This window comes from Patagioenas fasciata, chromosome W (genome assembly GCF_037038585.1).
Source record: "Patagioenas fasciata isolate bPatFas1 chromosome W, bPatFas1.hap1, whole genome shotgun sequence".
NCBI lineage: Eukaryota > Metazoa > Chordata > Aves > Columbiformes > Columbidae > Patagioenas > Patagioenas fasciata.
In genome coordinates this window covers 53,426,688-53,449,087 of record NC_092559.1, presented here as the reverse complement: position 1 = coordinate 53,449,087, position 22,400 = coordinate 53,426,688, and the positions used below count along the sequence as shown (strand labels likewise).

Genomic DNA, 22,400 nt, shown 5'->3' with positions numbered 1-22,400 from the left:
CTTCAGAGCGCAGCGCCAGTCCCCACGTTCTGGAGACGGCGCGGATGTGTGCGGCGACGCCAAGAAGCAGAGGGAGATCCCGGAAAGCGAGCTCAGCGAGCGCTCTCTCCGCCCACCTCGGGGCACCCCAGGTTTCTGTGGCGTAGGGCACCCCGGCGGCGGGGCGAGGTGGCGGGAGTGGTGGCAAGGCGGGATCCCCGCGCGAGAGGGGGGAGGGCGGATGGATGCCTCATGCCGCAACCGGTCTCCTTCTTGTTTTCGTCCGCCCGACCAATCGGACGCAGCGTCTGGATTCTACGGAAGCCGGAATGGGCCCTTCGTAGCGACAGCAGGACTCTCCCCTGCCGACCATAACGCATTGCGCAGGGTGCACCACCACCACCTGGTCCTTCTGCGGCTTTAACGCCTCTGACATGGAAACACTATTGCAGTTCCAGCCGGGCTTCTGCTCCGAGCAGCAGCAGCACGGCCAGGACAAGCAAAGACTTCTCCAGCAGTCACAGGATCAGCAGCAGAGCCCATGCCTCCAGTGCAACTGCACCTGCTATGAGGCCGCTGCGGCAGCAGCGGGGGATAACCTGCCCTCGCTGCTCCGCACTTCTTCGCCCCTCTCGGGCGCCTTCAGCACTCGCTCCTCGCCGCTCTCCATCTCCGCCTCCTCCCGGCAGGGCAGCCAGTTGAACGTCTGCGAGCTCACCCCCTCCAACCATGCCGGCTCGTCCAGGAAGCCCCACCATTGTCCCCAGTACCACCAGTGCCATAGCCCGCAGCAGGAGCAGGCAGTCAGTCCCAGCAGCAGTGTCAGCAGCGGCAGCACCCACCATCACCACTACCAGCAGCGTCGGGAGAGCAATCCCTTCGCCGAAGTAGCCATGAGCAGCTGCAGGTACAACGGCGGCATCATGCGGCCGCTCAGCAACCTGAGCTCATCCCGCAGGAACCTGCACGAGCTTGACTCCGAGCCTCAGTCGCTCCAGCCGCCGCTCGCCAACCCCATATCCGCTGCTCCGGAGATCGTGGTCTCCAAGCCCGAGCACAACAACTCCAACAACCTGGCGCTCTACGGCTCCGGCGGCAGGAACAACGGCGGGAGCAAGTCCAGCAAGAAGAAGAACCAGAACATCGGCTACAAGCTGGGGCACCGCCGGGCGCTCTTCGAGAAGCGCAAGCGCCTGAGCGACTACGCGCTCATCTTCGGCATGTTCGGCATCGTAGTCATGGTGATCGAGACAGAGCTGTCCTGGGGCGCCTACACGAAGGTACCTGCCACGCCGTCGGACCGCCTTCCTCTCGCTCTCGGCGCCGTCGACGCAGCCCGACTCACGCTCCCCTCCCCCCCCGCCACCGCCCCGTGCCCCTGCCGCGGGCTCGGTGCCCGCCCCGGCCCGCGGGTGAGGCCGGTTCGCGGGGAAGGCGGCTCCGCAGCCAGCTGCACTCTCCTGTCAGTCTTTCAGATCCGCGCAGAAAGGCGGCTGCCGCCCGACCCCGGCGTCACTTCGTTTCTCCGAGAGCCCAGCACGGCGGGACTGTTCGGCCCTCGCCCGGCCCTGCCTTGAGGCGTCTCTCGCCCTGAGGTGCCCTGCCCCCTCAGCACCGCCGCGTGGGGCCCCACTGGTCCTTCGCCCTGAGACGAGATGCTCCCCCCCGCGGTTCCGCAACCGTGAGGCGAGGTGTCCCCCGGCCCCGCCGTGAGGTGTCCCTCGGCCCCGATACCGTAAGGCGAGGCGACCCTCCCTCCCCTCCCAGTCCGGGCTCCGTTGCTCGCAGTGGGGCTGGGGAGCCCGGCGGGGCAGGAACGGTCCCGTGCGTGTGGGTCTGTGACGGACAGTGGTGTCTTTCTGTTGCAGGAGTCTCTGTATTCCCTCGCTCTAAAATGCCTTATTAGCCTCTCCACGATTATCCTGCTTGGGCTCATTATTGTATACCATGCAAGGGAAATTCAGGTAATGTTTCACTTTATGAATTGCTGAGCGTTTACATATCTGTGGCTGCAGAGTCAGTTTTTCTAAAGGCTTTATTGTGGTAAGTACTTTGCATTTCCTGCTGATTCAGAAAACAAAAAGAATCACTTAGTGCTTCCTGAAGTTCAGTGAATGTATTTCATCCCTGCAGAGAAATAAGATGGGCTACGTGGACACAGTCGTGCTAGGAAGCATTGCCTTTAGAGGGACTGTTACCTGCGATTATGCTAGTAGGATCACTTATTTTTGAGGTTATAGCACACTTTCTCTATGACATACCTGCTGTCTTCTGTAGCAGATGTAGGGAAACAGTCTTTTATTTCCCAGTGACTAAATGTCAGGCTGTGCATTTTCTCTGCATAGCAGGGCTAATTACTAGGAAAGAGGCATCAGTAACTTCTAGGTATGTAATCTTCACTGTGCTGTTTCAGATGCTAGCATACACTAGAAGAATATTTTAAAAGAGGGGGGAAACCTTATTTTGGATTTGTTTTATTTAATGCCATAGAAATTGCAGCCACTAGGAAATGTGACAGAGGAAAGCTGTCAAGACAGGTAGGGCTAAAGGTAAGGGGAATTTAATGATCAAAGCTATAGAGTAAGTCTAAAAATACTGTCACATGTCCTGTCCCAGGTACTTAGTGCTAATTTCAGTTGTCTTTTTCTTTTTGGATCAAGAAATTGCAATTTGACATTTCAGTTAAATTGAAACATATAAGAGAGAGTTTTCAAAGTTTTGAAGTGAAAAATACCTTATTTGTAGATACATTGGTGGTTTTGCTATGTCTAATTAGAGATACCTTGGGCTACAGGCAGAAATGTCAGTTTTCAAGGGCAAGAACATCTTTTTCAGCAGTACCAATTAACGAAAAAGAGAAATTAAGAATTGTATAGTACCCTTCTTCTGTGCTGTAGTTCTAATATGAAAGGGCACCACAGTCTCCTACTTAGGCTACTGTTAGAGAAGTATTGCGTTACCGAAGACTCTGCCAAATGGGATCCTATCCTGCAGAGCTTACATATGAAAAACACTATTTCTGGCTCAGAAGCCAGTTTCTTTGCATTAATACCGAAGATGGGCAGCTATTTAAACAAGTTTTAAATAATCTTTAAAACTGACTGTTTTCTGAAAGGATACTTGCTTTTAATTCAGGCAAATACCCTGCTGTGTGCAGTGGACTGTTTCTTGAATCAGGTCTGTAGAATCATGCCCACAGCTGGTTGATTGTATCCTGGAGCACCAGCTGTTTGCTGATCTTGTTCAAATTTGATCATTCCTTTCCTATTCTTCTCTGAAAAGTACCTAGACTTTATCGGTAAGTATAATGTAAATTTGCAGGAATTCATCAAGACAATAAATTTTGTTGTACAGAATAGAATGGCAATGTATTTTGCTTGCAGTGTAGTATGTTTCATAGTCTGATAGAAGCAAACCTACCTGAAAGAAAAGTAGATTTTCCTGCAAAACATGAACTCAAATAAGATGAAAGTTTTGCAATTAGTAGTGCTTGCAGATTTAATATTTAGAAGCACCTGATGACATAAATTGTCTGCTAACCAAAACAGCAAGCAACTCCATGGTAGTGCCTTAACAGTATAGCAGGTGACTGTAGTCTGTCCATTTAAATGACCTTGCCTATGTGTTCTGTCTTCAAAACAGTCGGTTTGTCAGTTAAACCGAACTGTGAGTTTGCTTGTCCCAGACCTGCTGAACATCCTATTTTAAGGGAGTTGGGAGATTTAAGAAGACTTATAGGGATTCTTCACAAGAATATTATATGGATGTGATATAAATGGTCTTTTTTATTTTTTTATTTTTTATTTTTTTTTAGTTTATAAACAGTAGAGGAACAGGAGCACCTACAATATATAAGGGGTGGGGTGGGGTGTGTGTCCTTTGCCTCCTTTTCAGCACCGCAGACAACTCCGCACGTGCACGTTGCACATTATCCTGGGCGTCCTTGGCTGGACTGGGCTGGGCCTGGCTCAGAGCAACCTGTGCTGCAGGGAGAGCAGCTGCCAGCCTCCCCAGCTTCCCTCCGGCAGCACAGCCAGGTGGGTTCTCCTGCTGCCTGACGGCACATGCATAATTTTGGACATATTTTTAGCCTTGCATTCTAAACCTATTAGCAAAACAGATTCATTTTTATATTCTGTGAAACAGCTCTGCATTTGACAGACCTGAGTCTCCAGAATAGCATAGCTGCAGTATTTAGACAAAACCGTGCAGCTTTGTGAAATATTGGAAATGTTAAAATGCTTTCTTCAAATAGGTTTTCAGTGATTGCAGTGTATTAGTTATTCTGCATTATTAGCTATTAGTGTTATTATTCATATAATAATAACTGCAATTAGTGTTATTATTAGTTATTCTGTATTATTAGTTATTAGTGTTATTATGTATTATTATTATTAGTTAGTGTATTAGTTATCCTGTTATTCAGGAGCTATTATTTATTAAATGTGACTTAATGTTAAGACTGTAATAAGAATCAAATTAAACCAGGTAGTTTAAAATTATAATTCTTAGCCTACATGATCATTTCAAGAAAAGAGGATAAAACCACAAACAATGCTTCCTTCACCTCCCTCCCTCCCTCTCCCAGGAAAAAAGCCAGATGAACAACAGTAATGATGTTGGAGCCAAGTATGGTGACAACCCCAAATCTGTGTATTCTCCTTTTGGTTCATTGTTGTCATGCTTGCAATATTGTTAAAAACATCACACTTGGGAGATGATGAAATATTCTTTACTTGCTCTCTAAGCTTGTGTGTTTGTTGATTCAGTTTGGAAGACTGGTAGGAAAAATGTAACTCATTGTTATCCCAGCCTAGAACAGGTATTTCTCCGACTACTGTTCCAGTTGAGAAATACACTTTTGAAGAGGTGGAGGAGGGAAGAGTTAAGAAGATAGTATCATCCAATTATCATAATACTTTACAATGTATAAATTACCCACTTCATGCATAAACAGTTTGTTGCTTCATGATATTTTACGTAATTAAAATAGCAGCATACGACATGATTAAAATTGTTGTTTCTAGACAACTTACTGTTCTATTAACTTCCAGGTGGAAGTTAAGAAACTTTATGATAACAGTTCACATGGTAAAGCTGCATTTTTTTTTTCTACTTCTACTGAGAAAGTAGACCTCTCTGTCTCTCTCTTGTACTACTGGAGATAGAAATGCTTTTAAAATGTACATCTCCTGAAGTATTACTGGCACTTCCTTATATTACTCAAAACAAAGGATTAAAACCAAAATTCTCTAAGGTTGCTAATAAGATCTCTCTAATCGCCTGTCTTGGGTATTCTGTCACAGCCTGGTATTTCTTGAAAGATGGCTGTCACGTGTTGACCCAGGAAGAAGTTACAGGTGCCCACTGTCTCTGAAAAGCAGCACTGTAATGCATAAGACACAGAAGGCAGGACAGAAAATCCTTTAACATTGGTCAAGCATCTAACGAACAGTGACTGAAAGGATCCGAGGCCTTTTGCACTGAAATTAAATGTAGAAGATGCTTGTTTCCAACAGCTTCCCTTGAGACATAGGAGGAGGTTGTATCTAATGGTCAGGCCACTGAATGGTTGGCCTGACAATACCTAGCGTTGTCCATTCAAATGCACCCTTGTTCTGAGCATTTTTTAGTGAGGCTGTTAGAAGTTTATCAGGACATCAGGTTTATCTTTCCTTAACAATCTGTTCTTAAGTCTAGAGTCACAGGTGTACTCCTTTGTCAGAATGAATAAATTAGCTCATTTTATCTAGCTTCAGATTCAGTATTTCTTCCTTTAACTTCTGTTTCCCCTATCACCTTGCAAAAATATTGCCAGTTTCTTCAGTGAATATATCCTTTTTTAATTGGTTCTTGATTTCCCAGTAGTAGTGAAGCTGATCTTCCCTGAAGGAAGTAAGGCTTCTCTCACATTGGGAACAGTGGCTGATGGCAGTCGTGTTGGGAGATGGCAGCTCTTCATGCAGTGATCTGTAGAACAAATTAATTTCTGTGATCAATGAAGAAAAACAAATCCTAAATCAAGAACTGTAAAATGATCATTTAAATTTAACAACATAAAAATACTGAAATGTAGATAGTTCTCCTCAGTGAATTTTGCTTCCACAAGAACACTGTAGAATTAGAGTTATTTTATTTCTGAGATACTTGAAATGGGGAAAAATACAATACAACAGAGAGCACTAGGTTTCTTACAAGACGCATTCTAAAATTAGTTCTGTAAAAAAGTACTGATATTTTGTGGGAAGATGTGCTATGTTCTTCATACAGAGTCTTGGAATTGCAAAACTAAATTCATTCTTAACTCTGGAATCTGACTAATGTTTCTATCCCAGTACTGCTAAGATTAGTGCACTAGTTATAGCTGACCACCTACAAGACCATAAAAGGTTTTTAAAGAGATGTTTTTGGTTTGGAAATATTTTATTAGTAATTTTTTCAATGTATTCATTTGTTGTTCGTATTTGTGAAGGTGCAAAGGGAACCTAAGCAATCCATTCAATATTTCTTTGCCACTTTCCCTTTCAGGTGTAATAAAGCTGGCATAGCTGATATCCAGCTACACTCTCAGCAGTGAGAGTGAGCCAGAACAGGCCAGTAGAAGCAGGGGGTAGTGTGGAGTGTCAGCAGATGGAAGTCGGGTTCTAAACAAGTTGTATTTAAGTTAGCTTAGCTGGTGGAATGTTTTGTAAAGATTTGCTACAGGCAAATAACCTGCTCTGCCCTTAGACTCTGTGATTCTGTGGAACAACAGTATGATTTTAAAACTATGCATGTTTTTCATTCCATCTCTATCAATTGTACGGAGCAGCTACTCTGGATTGCTCTGGGTCACCCAGTCTATTTACTAGTAAACATATCTGTTACGTAATAACATACATTTCCTTTTATTTTTTTAAATAACAGAGCAATGCATAGTATAAAACAATAAAAATACTTCTTTAGTGCACTGGTCCCATTTTCCCATTTTGCCTGTTTGTGCAAAGGAAAGGAACAGGACTCCTACCTAAACTGTTCTTTCTGTATTTATCTTCCTCCACTTATGCTATATTCAGAGCTTTACTAAGTCATGTTCCTTCTGCATCTGCTTGGAGAACATTTTTGACTGTCAACCCCAGTCACAGGAGCTTTTGGGAACTGTTGGCACTGGATGGAAGTTTTCTGAATGTTGTAACTTTAAGGAGCTCATTCTCATTGTATTTTACCCTGCTGGAGGGAGTGGGGTCTGAATATATTATATGATAGAATAAGTGTTAAATGAAGAATATTATGTAAATGAAGAAATACCTTTAGTGGACACTGACTTTGAAAGAACTCCTTATTCAGTAACTTTAATTCAGTCACTTACTGATGGGTCTAGTGAGTATGTCAAATGAATATGGTAACCCCGAGTGGTGGGCTTCTATTTCTGGACCTCCAATTTGGTTCAAAGGCTCCTAACAATTCATATCAACATGAGTAAATATCTCACCATTGTTTAAAAATCTGAGGAAGCTCAAGTGTGATTGTTCCATCAGGAGTCCAAACTAAATTAAAGTAGGAGATTGCCTCATGGAATATCTTATTAATAATGCTTTTCTTGGGAATTCCTTCTACTCTATAGCACTGGGGAAGAAATCTGGATATCTAGGAACATTCTTTTTTATTTTCCTTGGAGTCCTTGGATTTCACTTCTTGACACTGTCACCTGCATAGAAGGTTATTGGGAAGAAAGAATGGCAGTTTTAGGAGCATCTCACCCTCTTTGGGTCCCTGAAGCACATACATACAGGGAGAACTATGTGAAAAGAAGTTCCATATGTCCCAGCAATTGCTAAGTGTTGTAATGGTTCCTTGGCACCACGGGCTGTCAGGGATTAAGCCATTTCGCAGTTGTTTGAGACAAATGATAGAGCTAAAAGTCTGGCCTGTAGCATTTAAAAATATTGAGCAATGCCTCAGAATATCTTTGGAGAGAGAAAGCAAAAAAGAATACTGTCAGTATCTGATTTAGAACAGAAGGAAAATATGGGGAGGCAGAATTTAATCTTATGTTAGTTTATGTGATTGTGTCCTGCCTTTGTTATCTCATCAAGTATTTGGGCTAGTGTTTTTATAATGAGCTGAGGGACAGAGGTTAAAAAAAGACATGGACAAACCTGATAAGCGTGTTGAGTAACACATATGTGCTTATTGAAATGTTTGTGGCTATGTCCCTCTCTGCATGTGCCCTGTCATAGGAACTATGATGTATATTATTCAGGTATATTTTAATGTGAAGTTTTTGATGCTGCACACTGGAAAATATGATACACAAAGACCATAAGGAGCCTCAGTTACACATCTCTTCCTGAGATGGTCAGATTTAATGCAGTCTTTGAGGGAAGCATTTTGAGCCTACTTATCCACCAGCACATGTTGACGTGAAATTTTCTTTACGTGCACTGACATACACAGCACATATAGCAAGATATCAATAGCCATGAAAAACTCATTTTGCACAGAGATACCAAATTTAAATAAATATGCTATGCAAAAAAAATCATTTTTACGATGAAACTAAGTACCAGACTTTTACAATCATACTTTTAAATTGACATTTTTATAATTAGGGGGGTGTGTGTATGTGCATATACATGTACGAATGATAGAATAGTCTAGTTTCTCAATTTGAACAAACTAAGAATGTTTCATTCGTGTAGATAGCTATATCCACAAGATCTTGTGGATCAATTTCTAATGGCCTACTAGAAAATTTGGTCTGAACTCTGGATGTGGGAAACATTCTGGAAAATATAAGATAACAAGGCCTTCATGTAGTTTTGTGAAAAACATTATTCTTTGCCTTCTGTGCTTTGCATGCAGAAGGTGTTTGATGCCTCATGGCTTTTATATAAGACTTAAACTTACTAACTTCTCTGCTCTGTGGCACTGTATTCAGGATGTAGAGTCCTCAGGAATTCCTATAGAGTCTCCAAGATCGAGGACAGGCCTTTGGATAATTTATAGACCGTTTGATTATATGCCTTCTGATGATGCAAGAAGGTGTTTTTTCATCCCCTAGTTAGGGAAAGGCTTGAGATGTCTATCTCCAACCACCATATGATTTTCAATCATTTGTACTTAATACCTTCTTCCTCTCTGAGGACTAGCACTGTGCCCTTGTGGCCAAGAAGGCCAATGGCATCCTGGGGTGTATTAGAAGGGGGGTGGTTAGTAGGTCCAAGGAGGTTCTCCTTCCCTTCTACTCTGCCCTGGTGAGACCACACCTGAAATATTGTGTCCAGTTCTGGGCCCCTCAGTTCAAGAAGGACAGGGAACTGCTGGAGAGAGTCCAGCGCAGGGCAACAAAGATGATCAAGGAAGTGGAGCATCTCCCTTATGAGGAGAGGCTGAGGGAGCTGGGTCTCTTCAGCTTGGAGAGGAGGAGACTGAGGGGTGACCTTATTAATGTTTACAAATATATAAAGGGTGAGTGTCACGAGGATGGAGCCAGGCTCTTCTCGCTGACAACCAATGGTAGGACAAAGGGTAACGAGTTCAAACTGGAACACAAGAGGTTCCACTTAAATTTGAGAAGAAACTTCTTCTCAGTGAGGGTAACAGAACGCTGGACCAGGCTGCCCAGGGGGGTTGTGGAGTCCCCTACTCTGGAGACATTCAAAACCCACCTGGACACCTTCCTGTGTAACCTCATCTAGGTGTTCCTGCTCCGGCAGGGGGATTGGACTAGATGATCTTTCGAGGTCCCTTCCAATCCCTAACATTCTGTGACTATAATGCTGTTTTTAGTTGCATAAGCGATATTTTGGGGACTAGAAGCTATAGAAAAATGTTTGGTCAAAACTTTGGTAGAACAGAAGCCACAGGGGCTATATTTTGCTAGTCTGTGTCATAGTTCCATCAGTTCTTTTATAAGGGTAAAGTGACTCCAGTATTTAACCATTTAAAATTAGGATTTTTAAATTAAATTAAATTGCCACAGTGCCATTGTGAGTACAGTTGATTCTCCTTCTGCAAGGAATGCCTCAAGGAGTACAGCCGATGCTACTTTGTTGTTGTTTATCGCTTCCTTTTTGTTCCTTACAGCAGAGCAGTGATACTGTTTTGACATTTGTTCTTCTACCAGGACCGCAGAGAAACTGGCCAATTTCCTTGCACTTTGCTTTCACCAACATCCTCAGATAGATAACCTGCTAGGAATTTGTTTTGATATACTAATGATTTACAAAATTAATTTCTCTTCTTTTAAGTAGCTTCAGGGAGTCTCTGATCTAAGTTGTCATTGCGTGCAATCTGTCTACTCTGAATTTGTTTCTCTTTTTCGAATCTGGTGTTATATGAACTTAACACAAATCGTTATGTAAATACACAAATGCCCATTAATATCTATGTTGTGCTATCTATTTTTACATTTATACTGTGTGATGTTAGAAGTTTATTCATAGTTTAAGATTCATGTCTTATTTTTAGATACCACATGTTGGAAATGCATTATATATTTTCAGATGAAAAGAACTTTTTTTTTAATTTGTCTTATAGAGTGCAGACTTAGTAAAAACAGATGGTAGTTCTGTATTTGAAGAAGCTTTATAGAACACTGATGAAGAACATAAATTAGATTTCAATGTTAGACTAGTAATTAATAAGAAATTTGAAAGCTATGAGCAGGCATAGCATCTTTGACCTTGACTGGAGTTGGGCCTTCTGCATAGGCTGCAGGACTCAATTTTATAGGAAGAGCTCTCTTTTTATTGGCAGCATCATTCCCCATTTGAATGGGGAGTAGCATCGTAAAATGAATGCATGGTTATTATAACAGAATTGACTGAAAGCAGCTGAGAGGGGGTGTGTGTGTGTGTATATATATATATACACACACCCCCCCATATATAAAAATATAAAAAAATATACACACACCCCTCCACTTTAAATTGTGCTGTTGAGCTGTTCTTTCTCTCCTTCATTCATTTTCCCTTCTTGCTTTCTGAATAGTAAATATACACAACCAAGCAAGCAGGAACACGCAAATACCATTGCACTTTCCAAATTAAAAATTAACAATTGCATCTAGTAGGTTGCATAATTGCGAGCATATAAAATGTACATGAAATTCTGTACTAATTTCTATCTATTTTCAGTACACCCCAACTGACTTGTTATCCACAGCCTATTTTGTTCCAGAATGTTTGGTATTCCTGTATTTCATGGACTGAATTTAGAGACACAGATTTGTATGGAAATTTAGCTCATAATATGGTTTTGAAATGTTACTATTTTTTTAAAATAGGAATATTTGTACTGGTTCTGTGGTCCTCTATGGCTTCTGGTGCTTTCTACCTTCTGTGTTTTCACCTCCTAAATCTCATTATGTGACAGCTGAAGACATTATCACTTTCAAATATTATTTTTCTTAGAAGCAATTGGCTTAGCCGAAGTCGAGTTGATAAGGATTTTCTGTGCCTGGAAACATAACCCATTCCACTTAGCACTACTGAGAAACTTCTTTCTTTGTAACGTATTAGGATTTCTTCTGCTGACAACTGAATATGTTCTTAAGTATATGTTTCATAATGATATCCATCCTAAAGTTTTAAGAAAAGTGATTAATTATAATTTTCTTTTATGAAAATTGTAAGATCATATTTTGATGTCTAAGTTTAACTCAACATTCCTCTATTCTCATCTTTTGAATCAAATCAATACTTAAGGTATCATTTTTCTTTAATTGCCTTTCTGCATACAGTATTCATATTGAAATCTGTGAAGACGGTAGGTAAAAAGGGAGGACAAAAGACCATTGCTTTTCCAGCATATTCTGCAACTTCAAATGAAATATGAAAACACTGCTGATTTAACATGTATTTGATATGTATCTGAGAACTGAAATGGTCAGCCACGTCATTCGTTTATTCTTTTCTTCAGAAAAACCCCACAACATTTGAGGGATTTGATATTATCTACCTCATATTCAACTAAACTGGTTACTATTCATTGGTATTCTGGGTGCTCTAAATACCTGGACCTCTTTACAGCTGTTTTGCCATTTGTGTGATCTGACTGACAGAATTTACAGGCTAATGACAAGAATCAAATGCACTTGAGCCTCACTGTATTTTGAAAGTTTGGCCCTTTATATCAAATAATACATTTGCTAAGTGCAAACCAACTGCCTTTTGGTAATAAATAAATAGATAGATTTACCTTCCTGCCAGTATGAATTTCATTTTTATATCTAGCATACAAAGTCTTCAGAAAGACCACAGGCAAAAGAAAGCGTATGTGCTCATGTTGCATACATTGAATTCACCGAGCGTGTTTCTTTAGCTTAATTCAACATTATGTTTCTTTTGCTTTAATAGTATTGCAGTGGAGGTAAGAACTATACCCAAGATAAACAGAAGGAACATGAAGGGGAAGAAAAAAAAATAAATAATTAAAAAAAAAATAATTTGGGTTAGGGCTTTTTTTGTTTTTGAACTGAGAGTTCAGGCTTGCATTTCTAAACTTTTGAAGGATGGAAAGGGGCAAAAAGCATTGTAGATGAGGAATTGCTTGTTTGGCCCTATATATGGTGTGCAGCATGCCAGAAATACTTTTCTTACATTCAGAAGGACATTCTTTGTGTATTTCACCTTCTCACCCCTTAAATTACTTCTAAGTTTTTGAATAATCTAGTTTTAAAAATCCTGCAAAAGTTTTTTGTTTCCTATTACATATTTACTGAACAGCCTTGTCTAGATTCAGACCTGAAGTGGTGTGAAGGTCATCTCCTGTTGCTGAGATTGTACGTTCTTTGTTGTTATGGATTATTTTCCTTTTTTGAAAAGTTACCTTGCATATCCCTACTCTCTACGAGTAACAAATATCGTTCAATTAAGTATTTAGTTAGTAAATCTTCAGGAACAACATTTACTAAACAGTGTGAAGTGTTTTATTACTTTTGTTCCTGAGTGGTAAACTGAAGGCTTTGATTCTGCAAGGACCTACGTACATCTAATAGATCTCACCTGGCTGCCTAGGCAGCTCTGGTGTTTGCAGGCCTCTGCTTTTCTTTTTTTGTTTTTTTTCTTTGAGGGTGTAACTACAGTTCATTTAGACATGGTTGACCTAACTTTAAAACAGCCAGTTCAGGTATTGCTAGTAGTTGAGGTACAGTTAAACTGATTTTTCACTATGAGTTATCTTTTAGGGTCTTTATGTAGTTTCTTGGGTGGTTTTGTAGCCTGTGTTGGTTTATATTCATACCTGAAGTTTGAAGAGAGCTTGAATAGTTCTACTAAAGCTATAATCTCTCCAGCCTGAAGCACTGATATGTTCTAAAGAAGAAATGTTGTACTGCAGAAAGTATTTTCAGTTTGTGATTTAGATTTCCATCCTGAAAAGCCTTTCTTAAATTCTTCTTAATTCTATGAACTTGGAATAAGCAACTGATTTTGAAGGGATGAGGTTTAAATTGGCATGGAGTATTATCAACAATGACAACTAAACAAAAATTAGAAAAAAAAAATCTTAGTAAATAGTATGTGGAAATTCAGTTTCATATAGGGTTTTAAAAATGGTTCACCAAAACATTATTTTTGGCTTAACCAAAATGACATTTTCTTAGTAGTGACTTAGTAATGTCATTTGCTGAAGTGACATATTTATTTTGGTTTTAGTGGTCATTAGCAGCTCTGAAAACAATGGTATTTTAAAATGGAATTATAACAAGGTTTGTTAATGGCATACTAAAATTAACCTTATGTTTTATCATTTCAGTTATTCATGGTGGACAATGGAGCAGATGACTGGAGAATAGCCATGACTTATGAGCGCATTTTCTTTATCTGCTTGGAAATACTTGTATGTGCTATACATCCCATACCTGGGAACTATACATTCACATGGACAGCCCGGCTTGCCTTTTCTTATGCTCCATCCACAACAACAGCTGATGTGGATATTATTTTATCTATACCAATGTTCTTAAGGCTGTATCTTATTGCCAGAGTTATGCTTTTACATAGCAAGCTCTTCACTGATGCATCATCTAGAAGCATTGGAGCGTTAAATAAGATAAACTTCAATACCCGTTTTGTTATGAAGACTTTAATGACAATATGTCCAGGAACCGTACTGTTGGTTTTTAGTATCTCATTATGGATAATTGCTGCGTGGACTGTCCGAGCTTGTGAAAGGTAAGGTTGTTCTGTTTGGTTGGTGGGGTCTGTCTGTCTGTCTTGTTTTGCTTCTTTGGTTTTGTATTTGAAGGACCTAAATATTTAATGGCATGGAGCTTCCTGGTCTTTAATATGTTGAATGCTGGTTGGATTTCACTCTGTCACAGATTGTCAGGAATGCTTTGCCTTTTAATCTGAAGGACTTATGTAGAGAAGTTTGTGCCATAACACTTATTGTAGTATTGCAAGTCAATTTCAGTGTTTTCATTTAACTTGGCAGAAACACGGTGGGATACCATAAAATGTCTTTTAACAACAGTTACAGTTGTTGATATTCTGTATTGATAACAGCTTTCATTTATTGTGTTTGCGAGTTAAACTTATTGAGAGACATGTAGATAAAATAGCTATGGAAAATTCCAATGGAAAAATGTATTTTTTCAATTAGACTTTTATTGTACTGTTTCTTTAAAAAAAAAAAAAGAGAAAAAATGTTGCCAGGAAGTTGGCAAAATCAAGAAAGGGTGATGTACTGGTTTAGACTGGGACAAAATTCATTTTCTTTGTAGTAGCTCGTGTGGATTTGTGACCAAAATAGTGTTGATAGCACACCGATGTTTTAGCTAGTGCTGAACAGTGCTTCCACAGCATCAAGACCTCTGTTTCTCGCTCTGCCCACCCCCAGTGAGTAGACTGGGGGTGCACAAGAGATTGGGAGGGGACACAGCCAGGACAGCTGACCAAAGGGATATTCCATACCAAATACCATCATGCTCAGCAATAAAAGCTGTGGGAAAGAAGGAGGAAGGGGAGAAGTTTGGAGATATGACATTTATCTTCCCAAGTAACCACTACACTTGATGAAGCCCTGCTTTTCTGGAAAAGTAAGATGGGGAGTAGTGAATGAATTCCTTATTTTGCTTTGCTTGTGCACACAGCTTTTGCTTTCCTTATTAAACTGTCCTTATCTTACCCATGCATTTTATCACTTTTACCCCCTCCCACTGGGGGGGACTGAGTGAGTGGCTGTGTGGGGCTTAGCTGCCTATCGGGGTGAACACACAACAGAGGCAAAGAGAAATGGGGGGAGGGAGGGAGAGAGCGATAAAAACAGAGGGGAAAAGAGAGAGAGGGTGAGAGAGATTAAAAAAGATAGAAAGAAAGAGAGCAACAGAGAGACAAAGAAGGAGAAAGGGAAACTTAGAGAAGGGGGGAGAAAGAGAAAAAAGAGGGAGAGAAAAAGAGAAATGAGGAGAAAGAGAGTAGGGGAAGAGAGCGGTAGAGTGAAAGAGAGGAAAAAGAGGAATGGAAAAGAGAGCTAGTAAAGGAAAGATAAATAGTTAGAAAGACAGAGAAAGTAAGATAGGGAGGGAGAAATATTGAGAGAGAGGTGGGAAGAGGGAGAGCAGACAGACAAACCAAGAGAGACAGCAAAAGCAAGAGTGTGTGAGAGAGGGAGAGAAAGCATGAGAAAGCACACAAGAGGCAAAGTGAGTTGAAGAGAGAAAAAATGGGAGAGAGAGAAATACTGAGAAAGCTTGGGGCAAAAGCCAGAGACCGAGTGGGAGAAAGCAAGAGAGAATGTGAGGAGCAAAAAAAGCAAGAAACCATGAGAGAGCAAGAGCAAAAGCTAGGGAAAGAGAGAGCAAGAAAGGAAGAGGCAACGAAATTGAGGGAGACAGCAAGAGAGGGAGAAAGCAAAAGCAAGAACGTGAGTGTGAGAGTGAATGAAAAGGTGAGACAGAGAAAAACCTAGAGAGGGAGAAAGGCTAGGGAAAGATAAAGTGAGAAACAGACATGTTGTTTTTCCTCTTCCTTTCCCCGTTTGCCCACCTTGGAAACTGTTTAGGGGAGTTGTGACAGCTAGCTGATATATATCAGCAGTTAAAATGCAAGCTGACTGTTATGGTCAGGTTACTTTTGGAAGTTATTAATTGCATTACTTCTCAATTTGTTACGGAGAAAAATAGCTTATCTTATAAACTGAATGTAGATGTTATCTTGACATTGCTGCTTTTATTGTTAATATTGCCAGAACTGTGGAATGCAGTTTGTTACAGTACATGCTTAGTGTCTGTGTTGTTCAATTATGTTATGGCAAGACTAATCATGTTCTGAAAATGTTAACAGTGACATATCATAGTTTCAAAATATTTCCAATACCTGGGACAGAAGGAACATTCTAAGGGTGGGTTGACATTGTCTGGCTGCCAGGTGCCCCCCAAGCCACTCTATCACTCCCCCTCCTCAGCAGGACAGGGGGGAAGAAAATATGACAAAAAACCCTGTGAGTCAACATAAGGACAGGGAGATCACTCAGCAGTTACTGTCATGGGCAAAACAGACTTGGGGAAGATGGATTTAATTTATTGCCAATTAAAAAAACAGTAGGACAGTGAGAAACAAAGACAAAACTAAAAAACACCTTTCCCCCACCCCCTTCTTCCCAGGCTTAGCTTCACTCTTGACACTTCTTCCTCCTCCCCCCCTGAGTGGTGCAGGGGGGTTGGGGAACAGGGGATGCAGTCAGTTCATAATGCTTTGTCTCTGCCACTCCTTCCTCCTCATGCTGTTCTTCTGCTCCAGCATGGGGTCCCTCCCATGGGATACAGTCCTTCACAAAGTGCCCTATTGTGGGTCCTTCCCACAGATTGCAGTTCTTCACAAACTGCTCCAGCATGGGTCCTTTTCACGGGCTGCAGTCCTTCAGGAACGGACTGCTCCAGCATGAGTCTCCCACAGGATCACTGGTCCTGCCAGAAAACCTGCTCTGGCATGGGCTCCTCTCCACATCCTGCAGTTCTTGCCAGGAGCCTGCTCCGGTATGGGCTCTAAATGGGCTGCAGTGTGGATATCTGCTCCGGTGTGGGGTCCTCCATGGGCTGCAGGGGCACAGCCTGCTTCACCATGGTCTTCTCCATGGTCTATAGGGGAATCCTTGCTCTGGCACCGAGAGCACCTCCTCCCCCTCCTTCTTCACTGACCTTGGTGTCTGTGTAGTTCTTTCTCTCACATTTTCTCTCTCTCTCACAGTTGCTGTGCAGCATTTTTTACCCTTCCTTAAATATGTTATCAGAGAAGCACCAACAGCATCGCTTATGGGCTCAGCTTTGGCCAGCAGCAGGTCTGTCTTGGAGCTGGCCGGAACTGGCTCTATCCGATATGGGGGCAGCTTCTGGTGTCTTCTCAGGGAAGCCACCTCTGAGGTTCTCCCCTGTCCTGCTACCCAAAAGCCTTGTCATGTAAATGCAATACAAGAAGTAACAAAGTGTTAAAAGGAAAGATGTTTTGCCTTCTAAATTCATTGCAAGTGACAAGGCACTCTCTCAGCTGCCCCCATGTCAGACAGAGCCAGTTCCAGCTGGCTCCAAGATGGACCTGCCACTGGCCAAAGCTGAGCCAGTCAGCAATGTTGATAGTGCCTCTGTGTTAACATATTTAAGAAAGGGTAAAAACCACTGCACAACAGCAGCTGTGAGAGAGAGGAATGATAATATGTGAGAGAAACAACCCTGCAGCCACCAAGGTGGGTGAAGAAGGAGGGGGGAGGAAGAGGTAGAAGAGTCAGGAGTGAAGTTGAGCCTGGGAAGAAGGGAGGGGTGGGGGGAAGGTGTTTTTAGATTTGTTCTTATTTCTCATGATCTGTGATTAATTGGCAATAAATTAAATTCATCTTCCCGAAGTCAAGTCTGTTTTGCCCATGACAGTAATTGCTCCCTGTCCTTCTGTTGACTCACAGGGTTTTTTGTCATATTTTCTTCCCCTCTGTCCTGCTGAGGAGGGGGAGTGATAGAGTGGCTTGGTGGCCACCTGGTAACCAGCCAAGGTCAACCCACTGCAGGTGTGCATGAAGAGCAATTCATAATTGTCTTGGTGTGTTTATCAGAGAGAGGAGGAGAGATGTCTGACAGCTACTGTGATATAAAACAGCTGTTTGATTTTTTTTTTTTAAGGCTTATTTTGTCCATTAATACACTGAATATTTACAAGTAGCTTTGACTTGCAGAAGATTACAGAAGGTGAAAATACCTGTAAAATACAATAGTGTATGCCATCTCTGAAACAATACAACATATTGTAATACATAAACAAGAAATGACAGATTAAGGATAAAGCATTAGGACAGAAAGTTTGCTGGTGTAAGTGTTCAACAGAAGGATCTGATGTGAAAGAGAGAAGAAAAATATTAGTCCCATTGCAGCTTGGTGCTGTTGGAGGGGAGAAGAGGATGTTGGCTGAACACTAGTTTTCCTTGTTTGGGCTTGTTTGCTGCTGCTGCCACCTCTCTAGTAGGACTCACATAGGACATGAGATTTGAAGAGGAGAAGCTGCTCTCTCTTTCCAACTCTGGAGAAGAGTGTTGAAGAACAGGGAAAATATCTAGGTTAATAATCAGTCATGTCAGGAAGTTCAATGGCTTCTTTTCAAATTTAATATTTGGCTATGGTACATCTCGGGGGGGGGAGGGGGAGCTTAAACGTGATTATAAAACATTGCATGCCAACTGCTGAGTTTGCAGTGGGGTTGTAGTAGGAGAATGTGGAGTTTACACTACTGCAGGTGCTGTTTGGCAAGTGCACCGTCCATTTGCTGCTTCAGGCTTGCTTCTGGCAGTTAACCTGTGTCCCTTTTCTTTCAGTCAGACACATTCTCTGTTGTTACTGAATAACCTAAATTTATCAGTTGTGTAGTCACTTAGTTTAATTGACTTGATCTGAGAATTATCCAAAATGTTTTCCTTTGTGACCAAAGTGTCAGCCAGGGGCTAGGGTGCGTATTTCTGAGTCCCCAGTAGCACATGTGGGAAATGACATTGCAAATGATTTACATGAAGTAATGGTCTTCTAATAAAAAGCAAGTTCTCACTTACCTGTGTTTCAGAAAGAAGTTACCTGCTGTTCTAATTCCTTGAGTTAAAGGTTGTCGCGAGGGAGTAATTTAGGGTTCTGCTTGCTGCAGAACAGTGTTTAGATTTCTTAAAGAAAAGCGCGACTTAAAAGAGTTCGGTGGCGGGTTTACTCTATTATTTACTGCACGGGGGAGATATGCCAAGCCAAATGCTGCTTACCTTCTTTCCAGGCGCCTGTATCCGTTCACGAAGCAAACTTTCAGGTGTCTTCCCTCCCTGATAACCATTTGCTCCGGGGACTGTGTCTTGGAGCTCCAGAGACAAACTCTCAGGCGAGGCCTGTATCCGTCGCGGTGCAAACTTTCAGGATTCTTCTCTCCCTGATAACCGTTTACTCCAGAGTCTGTATTTAGAGCTCCGAAGGCAAACTTTCAGGGGAGGCCTGTAGCCGTTCGCAAAAGCAAACTTTCAGGCATTCCCTCCCTGGTGGCTGTTTGCTCTGGAGCCTATGTTTAAAGCTCCAGTGGCAAACTTTCTGGCGAGGCCTGTAACCGTATGCAGAGCAGACTTTCAGGAAACAAAATTCTCAGGGGAAAAAAAAAAAAAATGGAGTAGAATAGCAGGAAGGCTGGCTCGAGCTGAATACCTGCACAGAGGTCCAACTGAGCACGCGAGCACAGAAAACTACAAACTTTTATATCTTTATAGACCATGCATACCATGATTCAGTCCAATAGTAATATTTCACTTTTAGGTCTTCTTGCTTCTCATTTGATCTTTTTTCTCTGATTCCACGTGGGCCTTTGTTTTGTTCAGCTATAGACATTGGTTTTGGTCCATATCCTTGCAGGTGCTGTTTTGTCTGGATAAATCCTGTCTTCTCAGTGAAGTGCAAAATAGGCTCCGTTTTGCAGATGTCTATAATGTCTCCGCGTTAGCCTTGGATCATTGTCTTCCCAGTCAGTTCCGTTTTTCCCAGCAAACTGCAAACTAGACCTTATATTACAAGTGTTCAGTGTAGTTTGTAGTTGCTTCTGGTAAATATGAGCAGGACTTCACAGCTTAAAATTTCAGCAAATCCAGCTTACCGAGTAACATGAAGCAAAGAGTATATTAAAAATCATTCAACTTTATATCTCTAAATAATTCATTACATTTAGTATGCATCTACTTAAGCCAAATGATTAATACTGAACTTGAATTGGGCTCATCCACTCACCTGTGAGTAGTAAAACCATTGCCATACAGCTCACTTATTTAACAGGGAGAGTTCAAAGTGGGTTCATCCAGGCTGTCGTATTTATAGAATAAAGTGGTTGACTCGTAGTCAAATTGCATACAGTAGGAAAGGTATGCACGAGACTCCCTGTGCCCACGAGTTACCGGCGTTCCGTGTGCCCTTCTGCTTCCTTGTGGGTCTCCTGGAAGGCGTTCTTGGCCTGGCTGCGGCTCAGGCCCTTACCTCCTCTGGAGCCTGGACCAAACTGCTGCTGGTTTGGCTAGGGGGGGGTCGAGTGCATCCGCCACAAAGGTTCTCTCTTATGTTATCCTGTATTTTGAAGTATGCATTAGATAATAGCCTCAAATCTTCCCACAATCCATAATTGTAGAGATGCAACATTACCTGGAATTGAACAGTGAGATTTCAGATCAAATATTCGTGCCCCAACATCTTTTTCTTTTTACTTTTTAAATCATTCATCTTTTCAGAAAATCATCATACACCTTCAGAGTAATGAGCTTCTGAAATTTTATCCTTCTCTGTTTAAACTTCAATGTGAAAGTGGAATCTTTTGCAGTTGATTCTTTCCAAGGCGTTCAAAACATGATGTTACATTTAGTTAATTTAAAACCAAAGAGGCTTTTCAGCTCAGCATTTATATTTTTTGCCTTTTCCAAGTATACCAGCATTTGACAAAAGTTTTGCTTGATAATTCTTGATAATACTACATTTAGAGTGGTATTTGCTCTAATGGTTACGTCTCCTTGCAAGCAGATGGCATTGATTACCTTCCCTGTTCTTTTTGTGTTGGGAGGCAGAAGACCTGCTGATGCGATCAGCGTACCTTCAGTGACTATTTCTGAAGGCAAGGCCTGTGATTTCTCTTGATTTTTAGAAAATGAGATCTTGCACAGACAATCAGTCAGGAAGCAGATGCTGTGGCATGATGTTCCGGTGTCCATCAGGGACACAACAATCTGCATCAGGAACTGCACGGCAGAGCAGTTAATTTTCATTTACTTCAGAAGGAAAATAAACAAAATTAGACTCAAAGAATGTTGGTATGGTTTTAATAGGATCAACCCTAATACAGGTAACAGGCTATAGTTTTATGGATAACATAGAACATTAACGTGAAGGTTTCAGTATACCAACCAGAGTATGCTAAGATGTATACAGATAATCTATACATTCATAAAAAATAGAAAATCAAAAGTGATAGAGAATCCATCCTATAAATATGTTGTGACCTTGAACAAAGTCAGTTAAGCTCTGTTTGTCTGTTCCATGCAATACAATCATATTTATCTTTACTGTTTGGCATGGTATCAATATGCTGAATAATAAAATGGTTTGACCTTGCCCAACTATCACCTGACACTAAGGGGACAGACACGTTCTTTTAGGGATCCTAGGCAACATCACCATTTCATTAATCTGAAAGACACGTAGTGAACACCGTTAGTATGGCATATAGCATCATGTAGCAATTAACATAATGCTGTTCAGTATTGAATATTCTCACCTTAAATCAAATCCCTTTGAGGTACACATCAAACTTCTCCATCCTTCAGCATTATTCACCAAGTGCTGCCAGGTCCTTGGGCAAAAGCAATCCCACAACTGGCTTTGCTTTTGCCTGAGACAGGAGTAACCCAGACTGCCTTTCCTAACATATTTTTTATGTGTACTACAGGGACTTAATCTCCTTCTAGAATATGTAGAGTTTCTGATTGGGCAGGCCGAGCTTGATTAGTTGATCCCCTAGTGTTGACCAACCAAGTGACTTTTGCTAAATGGGAATCACAGTTTTTGAAGACTCCTCCACCCACTGCCTTTAGTGTAGTTTTTAACAGATCATTGTATCTTTCAGTTCTCCCAGAGCATGGTATGGGATGTGATATACCCACTCAATGCCATGCTCTTTGGCCCAAGTGTCTATAAGACTGTTTTTGATATGACTTCCACTGTCTGACTTAATTCTTTCTGGTGTGCCTTGATGCCAAAGGACTTGCTTTTCAAGGCCCAAGGTAGTATTCCAGGCAGTAGCATAGGGCACGGCATATGTTTCCAGGCATCCGGTGGTTATTTCCATCATTCTAAGTACACAGGGCTTACCTTGGCAGGTTTGTGGAAGTGTAATATAATCAATCTGCCATTTTGCAGAAGCCTCTGGGCTTTTCTGCCTTTTTCCTTTTTTTTTTTTTTT

At 41.5% G+C, this 22,400-nt stretch overlaps 1 protein-coding gene across 1 annotated transcript in view; it reads left to right on the top strand.

Annotated features, from left to right (window-relative positions):
- The first annotated feature begins 293 nt into the window (after positions 1-293).
- The window catches only part of LOC136115730 (small conductance calcium-activated potassium channel protein 2-like), an 89,758-nt gene continuing 67,651 nt past the window's right edge, over positions 294-22,400 (top strand). The window contains 3 exon segments of the mRNA XM_065861936.1: positions 294-1,259; positions 1,848-1,943; positions 13,720-14,138. Of these exon segments, the coding sequence (XP_065718008.1) occupies positions 309-1,259; positions 1,848-1,943; positions 13,720-14,138 (1,466 nt within the window). The 5' untranslated portion in view covers positions 294-308.